Below are 15,143 nucleotides of genomic sequence, written 5' to 3'. Positions count from 1 at the left end.
CTTCAATGCCTGCGATGCGGATATTGGATCTTCTCATTCTTCCCTCTAGATCCTCACATTTATCCTTGAGCGTTGACATTTCCTTCTGTAAACTTGTAACAGTAGACTGTAATGAAGTGACTTCGTCTGACCACGTTGATAAACCACTCTTTAAGTCCAGAACCTCCGTTTTTATGATATCCACTTCAGCTTGTCTGGCCTTTGAGTTGCTAGCAATTTCAGAGCGGACCGCTTGCAGTTCGGATTTTATAGCTTGGAAATCATCCGCCAATGCACCTTTAAGTTCGTCTCTTATCACCTTAGCGATATCTCCTCTCATTGACCGCAAAATGTCTGCTTTCATTTCTTCACTATTCGTATTTGGCTCACCAGAACCCGTGGTTAACAATGGGTCGGCATCTTCTGTTGTTCGCTGCCTCGAGGTTCTAGCAGGCCTTGTAGCATTAGCGTCGCTTCCATGTCTGGATTTTTGAAGTTTTTTGGCCATTCCGGATAATTATGTCTGAACTTTCCAGCTTATTTATGGTCCTAAATTTCCTCTTCAGTATATCAGTGTGGTTAAAGCTGTTTTTCCCCTTTTCGTTTGTAATTAAGTCGGGTTTTGCAGGAGCTCTGAAAAATGCGTCCTACACCATGTCTTGCTCACCAGCGCCCCAGCCGAAGCATTTCTGTTAAATGTCCTTTTTACAGCAGCCCTGAAATGCATCACAATCAGGTGGATGCAGCTGGAGCCTCTTTCCTTCGACTCATGGGTTCAAAAAGTAAGGGAACTGTATAAAATGGAAAAGATAACCTACTCATTAAGACTTCAAAAAAACACTTTTATCCTGCGCTGGAGGCCAGCAGAGACTCTGTGGACGTAAATAAACCCAACAAGTTTGTCTCTCTACCCGCCCAAAGTGTTTCCTTATTCTGGGGTTGAATGATGATGAGCCTAAAAATGTGATGCTGAGGTCGTAAGATATCAAGCTAAGATGTTTATTTTATGAAAAACTTCATATTGTCAACATTTATTTGTGTTATGTACCATTAATGCATGGTTGTATTATTGCTCTGTAAAAATAAGAAAAGTTTAAGTTCTAAAAAAAAAAAAAACAATAAATATATTATAGAAAAACCCAAATGAACCGATCACTGATCCAGACTGAAGCCTCGGATTATAATCTGATATAATCTGATATCATCTGATGCTCCTCAGTCCTGCTGGTTTTATTTATTCTGGTCACTGATGATCTTTTCTGTTCAAGTTTCTGTTATGGAGTTTAATTTGTTTCACAATTATTCAATAAAAAAATATTTAAAAATAGAGTTGTGATCAAAACTTTTGGATTTTCAAAACCAAAAATTGTTTCAAACCAAACATTTTTTATCTCAATCAAATTGTAAGAATAATTTTTTTAAAACTAAAAATTGCTTTAAAGCTATTTTTATTGAAATCACTCATTTTTGTTTGAACATTTTTATTTATTTTATTTTTGCATATCAGAATTTTTTGTTTGAACTCAAAGTTTTCTGGTTTCGATTCTCACCTGTCCATCCTGGGCGGAGCCTAAAGACCAGTGATGTCAGACGTGTTCCTATTGGCCAGCGCTGACTAACAGGATGACCTTCCAGTCTGGAATGGGGTCAATAGGGTCAGTTTAGTGAAACTGGTGTTGGATTGATGGTGTCAGAGAAACCAGTCCTGAACTGGAATCAGACACTGAACCAGTTCAGATCTCCAACTGGACACACAGTTTGTCTGAACTCTAGAAAAATCTGGGAGGATTTTGGTTTTTAAGCCCAACATTAAAGTTACAGACTGAAACCAATCAGTTTATTAGTTTAACTCATTTCAAGGTGATTTAATCATAAAAACAGAAAATAACAAAGTTTTCAATGAATCTGCAGCCAGTTGATCAAAAGTTACATTTTGATGAGTTTAATCAACATAAATATATTGATCAATGTTCATTTATTAAAGTTCTAATCAGGTTTTAGTTTAGATTTAAAGGAACTCTGTTTCTGCTGTGCTGCAGTTTTCTGGTTCTAGATCTGTGCTTTATAGAAGCTGAATGCTGATCCTCCATGTTCTAGATCTACTGAAAATCTGTCATTTCATCTCCATGGTTACAACCAGGTGATTCATGGATTATAGATTTTCTATCAGTATCTTCATAATCAGTTTCCTGATTCCCTCAGGGTTTGTTCTAGTTCCTCTGTTTCTATCTGGTCACTGATTCTCCTGATGATCAGCTGGTCGCCCCCTGCAGGCCTCCTGTGGTACTGCCACCAGGCTGAACTCTTCCTCCTCCTCCTCTTCCTCTCCAGGTCTGCAGCTCTCACTGTGGGTCAGCCGCCTTCCAGGCCACAGCCAGGTGAGACCAGAACCAGAACCAGGTGGTACCGACCCAATCTCCTGGTTCTGGCTCCAATCCTAGTAGAACCTGGTACCATCTAACCCATGGTTCTAGTTAGGGTTCTGATTGTGTTCTGGTTCTGACCCGTTGTCCCGGTTCCGTCTCCAGGTTGGTGATGGATGACGGGACGGCTGAAGCTCATGTCTGGTTGTCGGGGCAACCGGTCCAGGCTGTGCTGGGATTGGCTGATTCCCAGTGGGCGGGGCTCCAGAGAGCGGTCAGGGTCAGAGGTCACGTCCAGGTGTTCCCTGGGGGGCGGAGCCTGGTCAGTAGCTCTCTGCTCTCTGATTGGCTGTCAGGTGAGTCTGTGATCTGATTGGTGCGTCTCTTCCAGAGGACAGACGGACACACTGAGGACGTCCTGCTGCACTTCCTGCTGTCCCTCTGCAGCGGTGATGTCATCGGGCAGCAGGTGACCCTCACCTGCAGGAAGCGGACCAATCAGAGCTCAGCAGGTAAAGACGCTCAGCAGAACCTGCTGGACCCGGTCCAGAGGACTGACCCGGTTCTGATCTGGTTCTGTCTCCATCAGAGGTGAGACGCTTCAGCCGAGGAGACAGAGACTTCCTGACCAGGAGGCTCCGCCCCCTGCAGCTCACCTGTTCTCACCTGGAGCTGCAGGAAGAATCATGATGAACCGAGTCAGAAGATCTGATCTGATCTGGACCCACCTGGAGACGGGATGAACATCTAGCTACCCGTTCACCTGTTGGACCCGTTCACCTGGATGTTTAACAGCAGATCTCAGTCTGACAGAAACACCTGGACAGGTGAGTCCTCTGCTCCTGGTCCACTGACTGAATGTCATCAGATCTGTCAGGATGCAGGACTTGGACTAGGCCGTTTGAGGTGACATGTTGGAGTTTTTCTGTTCATTTATTAAAAACTTTTGTCGCAGCCTTTTGTTCCAAAAAACCAAAATTTCCAATAAAGGCCGTGGTGGGTAACAGGTGGGTTTTTAGATTTGTACGCACTTTTGTAGTGATTTATTTAATTTAAAAGTATAGACAAAATAATAACTAAGAATGTCTTGTAGCTTAGTCGAAACGAAAAATAATCTCACTTTAATGTTTGACGGTACAACAAAGTGGTTAGAATACTGTATATGAAAAAGTGTTTTTAATGTAGGAAAATGTGGTCAAAAATCATTCTACAAACCTCCCGTCCACACCAGACATTTGCCAAACAACCTTCCACAAAACACCCGGTGTGTTTTTAATTACACAAATTAATGGGAGGGTCTAACAATTAGCCACGTAATCTAAACAATTCCAAATAAAAAAAAAAAAAAAGAAAATTAATTACAAATTGTGATTCTAAATTAACTTAGACATATTCTAACAACCCAAAGAACAAAACTAAATTGGTAGAAATTATAAACTACAAAACTTAGCATAAATGGCCACAACAACTTTATTTTCTCTGAATTGTTTTTTATGTTGATGCTTCACAGTTGGATCGATATTTAGTTGTCATGGTGCGTTACCATAGCAACCATGGGATTTGATCACAGCTGATTAACATGTGGAGGGTTAGAGTAACTAACCGGGACGGACCAGAACCTCCATGATGAGAATCTCAGTCGGTTCATTTAACTCACCTGGATCCATTGGTTCTGACTCAGAACCATCAGAACCCTTTGATAAAACCGGGTTGGGTCTCTGACAACAGAACTGGGTCACCAGTTCATGCTGCAGCTGCAGAGTTCAGCCAGCAGGGGGCAGCACCGCCTTCAGAACCCGGTTCTGTCTGAACCAGAGAAGTTCTGGTTCTGATCCACTGGATCCTCCTCGGCCATCAGAACCAGTCTGATCCAGTCTGGGTCACTCACAGCGCCACCATCAGTGTTAAAGTGTTACTGCAGGTCTTGTTGTATATTCGACTGATTCAAAGACGAAAAGGAGTCGGGTGGAAAATTCAACTGAACTTTAGTGAATAATAAAAAAAGGGATGAACGAATCATACATTACAATACACTACAGAGTGTAGGTGATCGACTAACATAGCTCTTTCTCTCGGTAAAACCTCCTCAATTCTACCTCTTCCTCTAACCGCCAGTTCTTCTAGCACTTGTGCAATGCATCATGGGATATTGAGTCCATTCTGTTAAACGACCACAAATAGTTAGTTTTGAACCAGATATTAACTATAAAATGCTAACTAGATTTATGAACTAACTGCAACTAAAATAGTTACCCGATATTAAATTATAATATCCCAAATAAGAAGTCCTAAACAAATCCTGGTTAAACCCAAAACAAATTCTCAACAGGTCTAACTGGATCAGAACCGGTCCTGCTGGTTCTGATCCAGTTCATAACGACAGTAGAGGTTCTGATGGTTTATTGATTTTATTTCAGGTCCAAACATCAAAGATTAAAATCTGATTATTGATGAAGATGATTAGAGGAAGATGAAGAGAAGCAGCCGGGCCACCAGAACCAGAACCGACCCACAGAACCGGGCCAGATGGAGAACTGGAACCTCCTCTGGTTCTGGTTCTGGATCAGACGGTCCAGTTTAGCAGGAAGCAGGACGAACTGGAACCAGAACCTCCTTCTGGGCTCAGCTGGTCGGAACCAGAATACGACCTGGAAGAGAAACAATGGACCGGGTCAGAACCTGGTACTGGTACTGAATGTAGAACTGGATCTGAACTGGTTTTAAATTGGTTACTGTTGGTTCTGAACTGATTCTGTTCTGGTTCTATCCAGGTTCTGGTTCTAATGTGTCCTGGTTCTGGTTCTGGTTCTGACCTCTGGCCTTCCTCTTGTAGTAGATGAATCCAGCCAGAGACAAAATCAGACCCAGGATCAGTCCTGAAGCTCCGATGGCCAGTTTGTTCCTCTCTGAGTCTGGAATGGACGGATCTGGAGGAAGAGGAGGAGGAGGGAGAGGAAGAGGAGGAGAGGAAGAGGAGGAGGAAGAGGAGGAGGAGGAAGAGGAAGAGGAGGAAGAGAGAGAGGAAGAGGAGGAGGAAGAGGAGGGAGACATGAGGACATGTAGTTCATGTAGTTCAGGTGAAACATGTAGAAACGTGTCAGAACTCGTCAGCAGGTCCTCCAGGTCTCTCTAGTTTTTCTCACCCCAGTCGGTGATCAGAGGTTCCTTCAGACTGGAATGTTCCACCCTGCAGGAGATCCGTTCTCCAGACCTGGAGAGACAAAAGAATAGAACCGGGTCAGAACCAAAAGAACCGGGTCACACTTCAGAGGTTCTGGTTCTGCTTCTGGTTCTAATGGTCCCAGTGTTCTCACTGGTTCTGGCTGTGACCCACCTGGGCGTGTACTCCAGCTGCGAGTGGACCTGGTAGTACCAGTCTCCGTCCTCCATCTCGTCGGTTGTGGTGACGTCTGATGTCACTTCCTGTCCGTCTCTCAGCCACTGAACTTTGATGGTTTTAGGATAGAAATCATAAACTCTGCAGACCAGCATGGAGGGATGGTGGCCAGCAGGGGGCGTAGTGGAGTACAGTCTGACTGTTGGAGCCACTGGGAGATCAATAACAGGTTATTGGTTCATTATTAAGGTCTGAGGGTTCTATTAACCGACCTTAATAATTATAAAGTTATAATTATCACACAAATATAACTTTATAAACAGACCAGAGTTCAGATTAACTAAAGTTATTATTGTAGATAAATGAGAGATCATCAATAATAATACACATAGATCTAGATGTTATAGACTGAGTCCATCTAGAACCAGATGGAACTTCTGGTATTTTAGTTCTATAGTTTATATTTATGAATTAATAGAAAAGTTTTTTTCTTTGTTGTTTTCAGATAAAAATCAATAGATTATTATTATTTCTATACATTTAATATTGATGATTAATTGATTATTGTAAATGTTTAATATTGATAAACTCCAGTAATAAATAGTTTATTAATAAGTTGATCAGTGATTGGATCTGTATTGATCAGCTGATCAGAGATCAATATTGATATTTGATGACATCAGAGTCTATTGTTTTATGTAATCAATAATCAATAAACTGATAGATCTGGTTTAATGATCATCAGTCAGAATTGATCAGAGGATCAATCAGGAAATGATCAAATCAACTCACCTGATTTAGTCAGAGCGACCTGGTAATCAATATCAATGTTGGGTTTGCAGTAGGTTTCCTTGGTAGTGTTCAGCAATGCTATATATGACTGATCTTTGTTCCATCGTTCAGCGTTCTTCACTCCAAACTCCGTGTATCCAACAAATCTCCCCAGGTTGCTGTCAAACCTGGCGTATTCCTTCTTGTTGTAAATTAAGGACTGGATGTACTGAATGTCTTTCAGCTCAGGTGAGGTAAAAACACAACGAAACATTTGATTTTCTCTGAATCCATCTGGAACCAGAACAGAACCTCATTATTGATTTACTATCAGTTATTGATCCTATCAGATGTTCATTTGATCAGATTAATTACCAATCAATACATTTGAATGAACTGAAGTAATGATTAGTATATTAATAATCAATAATTAATCAGAATATTGATCAGTTTATCAGTTATTAATCTGGATCACAACTGATCCAGATTAAAATACTATTGATCCAGATATTAAAGTATTGATCAGAGATCAGATTATTGATCCTTATTGCTCTACAGACTGATGCAGTTTAACTATTGATACATATAACTTATTGATCAGTGATTATCAGTTATTGATGATATTATCAGTGATTATCAGTTATTGATCCTACCTGCAGTGTTGATAGTGATGATGATCAGCAGCCAGCAGAGCAGTGATGAAGCCATGTCTCTCTCTCTCTCTCCCAGTCAGAGGAACTAACTGGTTCTGATGGGAACTGCAGTAAAAACCAGAGCAGAGTCACATGACCTCTGCATCACTGGTTACCGGGTAGAAAACACTGAGGCTGACAGTCAGAGAGAGAAACTGGTTCTGTTCTGGTTCTGGTTCTGGTTCACCTCTTTCTGTCTGCAGTAACTTTCTAACCCAGGTTCTGGTTCTGGTTCTGATCCAGTCCCAGGTCTCTGCTGGTCCAATGGACCGGTTCTGGTTCTACAGAGAGAAACTCAATAAAAAGTCATTTACTGAAACAACTGGATCTATGGACAGAATAACCTGACTGTTCAGAACTGGATCAGAACCGGATCAGAACCAGCAGGTCTGGAGAGAATTTAGTAAATTTAAAAATAAATAAATGAACAAAGTTTATAAATAAAGACCCACCTGCTGGTTCTGCTGGTTTCCTCCAGAACCAGTTCCTGGTTCTCCAGCAGCTCCAGCCTTCCTCTACCTAGCTCCTGATGACGTCACAGCCCTCCTGCCCTCTGATTGGCTGCTGCCAGCGTTTGGTTCAGCAGCAGCTTCAGTTTCTCTCAGAGTCTCTGAGGCTGACAGGTGATGAAGATGATGAAGATGAAGCTGCTCCTCTTCCTCTGTGGGATCCTCTGGGTCTCTGCTGATGGTGAGTTACTGGTTCTGACCGGGTCCAAACTGGTTCTGATGGAGCCACTGGGTTCTGGAGGTTCTGCTGCAGGTTTTTCATCAGTTTGTCTCTCTGTGGTTCTAGTTCTACATGAGGACCTTTATAACTTTGGATGTTCAGACTCTGATAGAGAGAACATGTACACTCTGGATGGAGAAGAGATGTGGTACGCCGACTTCAAGAAGGAAAAAGGAGTCGAACCTCAACCTCCTTTTGTTGATCATACGAGCTACAGGGAAGGAACTTATGAAGGAGCTGTGGCCAATCAACAGGTCTGCAGATCAAACCTGAAGAACAGTCGTATTGCCATGAAGGACATTCCAGATGAAAACGGTAAAGATCAATAATCATTTAAACTGATTTATTTTCATCTTTGATCAGCTGATTATTTTGTAATAAACTGATAATTATTAATAAATAATATTTTAATAAATTAAATCCAATCTGTGAGGAAAAATCATGTTGTCTAAAATCAGAGAAATGATGTTAATTAAAGTTGCTTCAGTTTATTACAGTTTATATTAATCTAATATTATAACTATTAACTCTTTATTAAACATTAATAACATGCAGAGATTTATTAATATATAAAATCAGATATTATATATTTCAGTTCTATTAAACATTTTATTTTATGTGAAAGAATTAATATTAATATCTCGCTTTTCATCTGATTCATTAAATAATTAATACAAGTAAAAATTTTCATTTTATTAACTTGATTCCATCTGACCATCAATAAGTTTGTAAAGTTAAAGAATTTATTTACAAAACCTTCAAATATAAATCAGAAACCAAAGAAATTGAGAATAAATAACTAAAATATTCAGTTAAACTGGATCATTAGAAATAAAACAGGAAGTTATCATTTTCATCTTTACATAATTAATAACCAATAACTGTCCTCTCCTCCCAGTAAAGACGATGAAGATCATTATAACAGCTTAACATTGTAGCAAAACCACCATGTTTGTTTTGTTCTGGATAAATTAAGATAAGATTTATTTGTCAACAGATTACAATGAGATTAAGATTTGCTCGTCTCGAGTTAAAGTTCAGGTTATGTACATAATATACATAAACATTAAAGAGTAAATGTATCAGAGTGTTTTGTAGAACAGTTTCTGATATTTCACAGTTTAAAGCTGATTTTTGGCAGCATCATGCTGGTTTTAGGTTGAATTAGTTAATAAAAAGGGGCGTGTCTGTCTGTCCGTCCGTCTGTCTGTCTTTCTGTCCGTCCGTCCGTCCGTCTGTCTGTCTGTCTGTCTGCGGTGCAACCAGAGAGGAAGACGCTCACCGTCTGGTCTGCAGCAGGAGATTTGACTTGATCAAATGTTTTAAACAAGTAAAAAAATCAAAGAAAAGACAAAACGCTGATCAAAGTTCATCTCGGCGCCGCAGAGTTTTAGAAACCGGATCAGTTTGAACCCAGGAAGACGCTGTGAGATCTGGACTTTATTTTTCGTTTTGGTGGTACCACTATTTGTTCTCATCTTTTTGGCTTTGTTTTGTTTTGTGATGATATGGAACTCCTTTCCTGACATTATTCTCTTTAAAGAAGAATTGACATTTTTGGACATTTAATTATTTAGGTTTTTTATGCTGATATAAACTGAGTGATTTAAATCTAATCTATAATTATTTTAGAGGGATTTTTGGTTTCTGATCTATTTATCAGAGTAAATATTGTTATTTCTTAGTATTGTCTTTTTAAATAAATCATTGCTTTTAACATTTTCTAAATTTCATATTGATTGAAAGGTTTTTAGGTGGATCACAGTTTGCTTTTTTAGTCTGTTTTGGAATTAAAATTTGTATTTACATTTCTCAGACGGATCAGACTTTCTAGAGAAACAGATTAGAGTCGGACTAGAGTCTAATCCAGACTAGAAGCAGACTAAACAGGGCTGGTGTGAACCCATCCTTACTGATGGAAGAGAAGAATCTTTGACAGCTTCTAGAGGTTAGTCCCGCCCCCTGACCAATCAGAAAGCAGCAGCCGTGTTGTCAGCCAATAGTGAATCAGCTCAGGCAGTAGAAACAGATTTAATCCCAGATTAAAGTTACAGGCTGAGAAACCAGAGGAACTGCTAGAAACATCTAATTCATCTTAAATTAAATTAAATTAAATTAAATGAGTTCTGCTGCCAACTGGACCAGAACCTCTGGGTTTACTTTAGATCTGTTCCCTCCTCTATAGTTTACTATTCACTGATTTACATTAGATCAGGTCATCAGTTCTCCTGTTTCTCTCTGGTCCTCTGAACATTGTAGACTTTGACTGGTCCACCATCAGAGGTTCTGCTCTGAACCAGTTCCTCCATCTGGTCCAGTTTCTCCATCTGGTCCAGTTCGTCCATCTGGTCCAGTTCCAGTGTTGGGTAGTAACGGATTACATGTAACGACGTTACGTAATTTAATTACAAAAAAAGAGTAACTGTAATTCGTTACAGTTACAATGAGAAAATATGTAATCCAGTTACAGTTACTTCCAAAAATATTAAGAATTACAAATTTAGTTACATTCTAAAAAATATATAAACAAAAACCTTTTCAAAATATGTAATGATATTTTTATTGCTTTGCGCCCTTTATCGCCGTTTTCCGCTACGGCTCCTTGTCTCTATCATAGCCGCAATGCCACTCTGATGTTCCATGCTGTGCTGGTGGAAGACACCCTATGGGCTCTGCGTTGTGTTTTTCTTTGTGAAAGTGGGGTTTGTTCGGTGCAGGAGAGGAATCGGACACAGGGCTCTTCGTGGAGGGGAGACTTTCGCGCCTTTATTTCATCCACTTTACAGGCAGTAAACAGACTGTCAGGATTTAACAATTTTCCCTTTACAAAACAATCAAACCTCATCAAAACAAGATGCAATCTGCAGCCAACTGGCACACTGAACAAACAGAAAAAAGATCGGCATACCAACGCAATGTATATTTTACACCGGGCTAGCGGAGCTGCTGCTTACCTTACAGGCAGTAAACACACTGTAAGGACTATAGCAGCTCGCGCGCAAAAATCCCCTGCACTACGGTGTCCCCGGCAGGACAAACATCTCGGAATTGTGGTAATACCAGCAATTACAGAAAACAATAGTACCCTCTTCTGTAACATTTATGCAATGCTTTACATTTACATCTGTGAATATTAAAATGTTTTACGAATATTTGACTGTTTGGTGTTGATACATGACAAACGTTGGAATATATTCTTTCCCATGAGACATTGTATGCAATGTGCTAGTGTTATGGTTTTCATGAAGTAAACTAGAAAATTCCTGAAGAAATTTAACTGGGGCCTGCCAAAGTGTGCCTGTTGGTTTGGACCCAGGGTTCTGATGCTAAAAATTAGCATCAATGCTAACTTAGCTAAATAGTAGTCATTAGCTTCTGGAAAGTCACAAGTATGTTAAGTAAGCTGGACGTGCACCATTGAATCTGTTAAAATGAGTGTATGAGCTGAAATTAGCCTAAATGCTAATGTAAGCCTAAATACTTTCAGCAGCATGTGTGGTATCATTAGAATGTTCTCTATAATTTACTTACTCCAGTCAGTATACTAAACATGGCTATTAAGTCAGAAAAATAAGTAATAGCTTATTTAAGCTAAAAGGCTAATGCTAATGAACTGCCTTGCTGTGCAAGGCAGTTCCCTAACCTGAGAGAAACAGATAATGCAGAATCATATTCTTGCACTGCCTGTGGCGGTGCACTAACCTGCAGTGCACTAAGAAAAATAAGATGTTGAACATGGGTCAATACTCATTAAAACCTCAAAGTAATCAAAAAGTAATCAAAAGTAATTAGTTACATTACTTTTTAAAAGTAATCAAAAAAGTTACACTACAATTACATTTTAAACAAGGTAACTTGTAACTGTAACGGATTACATTTTTAAAGTAACTTACCCAACACTGTCCAGTTCCTCCATCTGGTCCATCTGGTCCAGTTCCTCCATCTGGTCCAGTTCCTCCATCTGGTCCATCTGAACCAGTTCCTCCATCTGGTCCAGTTCGTCCATCTGGTCCAGTTCCTCCATCTGGTCCATCTGAACCAGTTCCTCCATCTGGTCCAGTTCCTCCATCTGGTCCAGTTCGTCAATCTGGTCCAGTTCCTCCATCTGGTCCAGTTCCTCCAGTTACCCTCCATGTTTCTCCCCAGATCCCCCCTCTGGCCTGGTGATTTACCCCAGAGACGATGTGGAGCTGGGAGAGAAGAACATCCTGATCTGTCACGTCTCTGGTTTCTATCCGGCGCCGGTCAACGTGTCCTGGACCAGAAACGGTCAGAAAGTGACCGAAGGAACCAGCATCAATGTTCCTTTTCCCAGTAAGGATTTCACCTTCACCCAGATCTCCAGGCTGAACTTCGTCCCTCAGATTGGAGACATCTACAGCTGCTCAGTGGAACATCTGGCTCTGAAAGAACCTCAGACCAGAACCTGGGGTGAGGAGACTTTGACTAGACCAGAAGCATCAACAGGAACCTTTAATTTAATGATAAACCTGATTAATCCTGATTAAACTAAACATCCAGATGTTTCTTGTCTCTCTGTGTCTCCAGATGTGGAGACTAACAGTCCTCAGTCCGGTCCCGGTCCGGCCATCTTCTGTGGCGTCGGTCTGACCATCGGCCTGCTGGGAGTCGCTGTGGGAACTTTCTTCCTGATCAAAGGGAACGAGTGCAGCTGATTGGCTGGAGATGATTGGTTGAAGCTGATTGGTTGGAGCTGATTGGTCGATGGTTGATCAGTGATTTATGTTTATTTTCAAACTGTTTATTTTTTTATTCTTTTTCACTTTAATCAGTTTTTTCCTCACTGATGTAAATTTAATATAAACTAGTTTTAAAGTTTAAAGTTGACTTTAAATCTTCCATTTATAACATTAAAACTTTTATCTGATGTTTTTATCAGTGAACTGATCGACTGTCAGTTTGTTTCTGTTAATAAATGATCAATTATTTCTATCAGTTTCTTGTCATTAATCCAGTTCAGTTGGTTTGTTTGTGTCTCCAGAACCAAAACCAGAACCTCAGTGTAACCTGCAATTAGTAATGGACTTTTATTTTTGCGGGCCCACTTCCTGTTTGCCCCAAACTCCGCTAGCTTATTTAAAGCCCCGCCTCCAGCGCGCAGTTTAAAGATCCTCACTTGTTTCCACTGTGGCTGTGGCTTGTTGTTGGCGTCTTCCTCACGGAGTCATCAAAATCTTTAAGCCCACTGATTTGATTGCCTGGTGAGTTTATTATCTGAAAGCAGTGTTGCTTTTACATGTGAAACTTTGGTTTGATTGCTCATTGGAGCGTTGTTTTATTAGAATTATTGGATGATTATAGGTAGATTACCTGGATGTCGCCATGGTTCTGGCGCAGCTGATTGTGGCTGGGCGTGCCCACTCTCTTGATAAGGTAATCTGTTGCTGAATTTTGTGTATGTTCTGACACGTTTATATTGATGCTGAGGCAATGAAGTTTAAAATAAAATTTATCAGAACAGAATGTAGCTACACTTAAATATGATATTGCGCAATAAACTTAGGTATTTACTTATTTTTTTTCTTTCCCTCACTCTGCTTGAGTATTTGAGAAGTAATTTATTATTTTCCTTGATTGATATTTTGGAAGTGCACTTTCACTTTGACTTTGACTTTAACTTTGAATTGATTAACTTGAATTATGATTGATATTTTTTGTTTTACTTTATTTAAATTATGGTTAATTTAACCTAATTATTGAAATGTTTGTCTAATTATTAGAAATCTAATTGTTACGTTTAATTTGCACAAACTAAATGTTTACATTTAATTATTTCTTTTGTATTATGTTTGTACATAATTGTTATTTTGATAAAATACTTAATGGATTTTCTGACCTTTTAGGTCGGGTTTTTTTTTTCCGGTTGGATCAGATCCTCATCAGGATTTGAAGATGGCGAGCTAAGGAAAAGAACTCTGAACTTAATGATTTTGCAATTAATTTATTCTGGGTCAATTGTCTTGTCTCATTGTGTTGTTGTAATTGTTGTTTTATTCAAATCACTTAATATATATTCACCAAAACTAAAAACACTGCCTCCTGTTTTCTCCACACCTCGGGCTCCTAAAAGAACACTCTTCTGATGCTGCTTCTGTAGCCGCAGTTAGCTGCCTAGCCCATAACTGTTACATCAGGATGGATCCATCATCTGATCTCAATAATATTAATAACTTTTATACAGTCTGGAGTTTCTCTGAATTATTTTACTATAAATTAATTTAGCAGCAGTTTATTCTGCCTAACTCTAGATCTATAACTCTAGAGCTATAATTCTATAATAATATAATAATAACTTCAGTTTTGTCTCATCCACACATTTATCTGTTCTAAGCATCTGTTCAGTGATTGGATGGGGTCAAAGGTCACCTGGTGACATCATAATGTAGAGCTGTGTGTCATCTGCATAGTTATGGTAGCTGATATTATTTCCTGTTATAACCTGAGCCAGTGGGAGCATATAAATATTGAATAAGAGGGCTCTAGGATTGAACCTTGGGGTACCCCACATGTGACCTTTGACCTCTTTGGTTAATGCTGTTTCTTTTTTAATAGTGTCAGGACGCCTTTTCCTTCCACAGCTGTTCTTCAAACCGCAAACTAACTGTCCTAGAGCATTCAAAGCAAATTTAACTTTCTACTTTAACTAGACCACTGCGAAGCTTGTGTTTCTTTTATATTTCAGCCTTTTTTTTTTTTTTTATTCAAATTTTTATTATGGAACGACAAGGAGGGCGTGTATCTCCTCCATTTACAAAAGGTGGTACAGACATTTACTAGCATCCATTCAGTTTAACATATTGATCCATATTACATACCCCTTCCTGTGTTTATCCTACCTCCGGTATTTAGTGTTCCATTTTTTATTTTTTTTCCTTCTTCCACCCCTCTCAGAGGAACGGGGAGAAAAAAGAATAAACAAACTGGTCCTTTGACCTCTTTGATGAGAAGTTTCCAATTGAAACAAAGAAATCCCTGTTCTTTATGTAAGATCCAAACTTTATAGTGGATGTTCAGATTAATCCTCTGATTTTTTAATTTTCTCTGAAAAGAAACTGGAAAACTGGTTGCAGGCGGTAATAGAGTGAAATTCAGGTGGTAACGTGATAGGAGGGTTTGTGAGTCTGTCAACTGTTGTTAATAAAACTGGAGCATTGTTAATGTTTTTGTTTATGACATCTGCAAAGAAAACCTGTCTTGCATGTTTGAGTGTTAAATGATAGTAACGTAGATTTTCTTTATAGATGTCATAAT

General features: G+C 39.4%; 3 protein-coding genes across 4 annotated transcripts in view; 2 read left to right on the top strand and 1 right to left on the bottom strand.

Annotated features, from left to right (window-relative positions):
• LOC122820917 overlaps nucleotides 1–4,589 on the top strand; it is a 33,544-nt gene extending 28,955 nt beyond the window's left edge. The window contains exons 6-9 of the mRNA XM_044098619.1: nucleotides 2,311–2,357; nucleotides 2,508–2,664; nucleotides 2,734–2,854; nucleotides 2,932–4,589. Coding sequence (XP_043954554.1) covers nucleotides 2,311–2,357; nucleotides 2,508–2,664; nucleotides 2,734–2,854; nucleotides 2,932–3,032 — 426 coding nt within the window. The 3' untranslated portion in view covers nucleotides 3,033–4,589. The remainder of the gene's footprint in view (nucleotides 1–2,310; nucleotides 2,358–2,507; nucleotides 2,665–2,733; nucleotides 2,855–2,931) is intronic.
• A 145-nt stretch (nucleotides 4,590–4,734) lies between these two features.
• LOC122820914 (H-2 class II histocompatibility antigen, E-S beta chain-like) lies at nucleotides 4,735–7,635 on the bottom strand. 2 transcript variants are annotated; one of them, XM_044098614.1, is made up of 7 exons: nucleotides 7,595–7,635; nucleotides 7,104–7,208; nucleotides 6,472–6,744; nucleotides 5,677–5,890; nucleotides 5,486–5,553; nucleotides 5,156–5,269; nucleotides 4,735–4,990 (listed from the first exon to the last, which is right to left on the bottom strand). In XM_044098614.1, exons 2-7 carry the CDS (start codon nucleotides 7,156–7,158, stop codon nucleotides 4,965–4,967), a joined length of 750 nt encoding a protein of 249 aa, XP_043954549.1. In that variant the 5' UTR covers nucleotides 7,159–7,208; nucleotides 7,595–7,635; the 3' UTR covers nucleotides 4,735–4,964. The 2 variants fall into 2 exon arrangements, with proteins under 2 accessions (XP_043954549.1, XP_043954550.1); XM_044098615.1 differs by lacking the exon at nucleotides 7,595–7,635 and having other exon boundaries at nucleotides 7,104–7,306.
• Nucleotides 7,636–7,690: 55 nt separating this feature from the next.
• Nucleotides 7,691–12,824, top strand: LOC122820915 (H-2 class II histocompatibility antigen, A-U alpha chain-like). Its single transcript, XM_044098617.1, has 4 exons — nucleotides 7,691–7,832; nucleotides 7,938–8,186; nucleotides 12,018–12,302; nucleotides 12,420–12,824. The coding sequence occupies exons 1-4, from the start codon at nucleotides 7,769–7,771 to the stop codon at nucleotides 12,545–12,547; spliced, it is 726 nt and encodes a 241-aa protein (XP_043954552.1). The 5' UTR covers nucleotides 7,691–7,768; the 3' UTR covers nucleotides 12,548–12,824.
• The last annotated feature ends 2,319 nt before the right edge of the window (nucleotides 12,825–15,143 follow it).

This window comes from Gambusia affinis, linkage group LG18, assembly GCF_019740435.1.
Source record: "Gambusia affinis linkage group LG18, SWU_Gaff_1.0, whole genome shotgun sequence".
In the NCBI taxonomy this organism is placed as follows: domain Eukaryota; kingdom Metazoa; phylum Chordata; class Actinopteri; order Cyprinodontiformes; family Poeciliidae; genus Gambusia; species Gambusia affinis.
The sequence above is the reverse complement of the archived record's forward strand: the minus strand, read 5'-3'. Positions and strand labels throughout refer to the sequence as shown.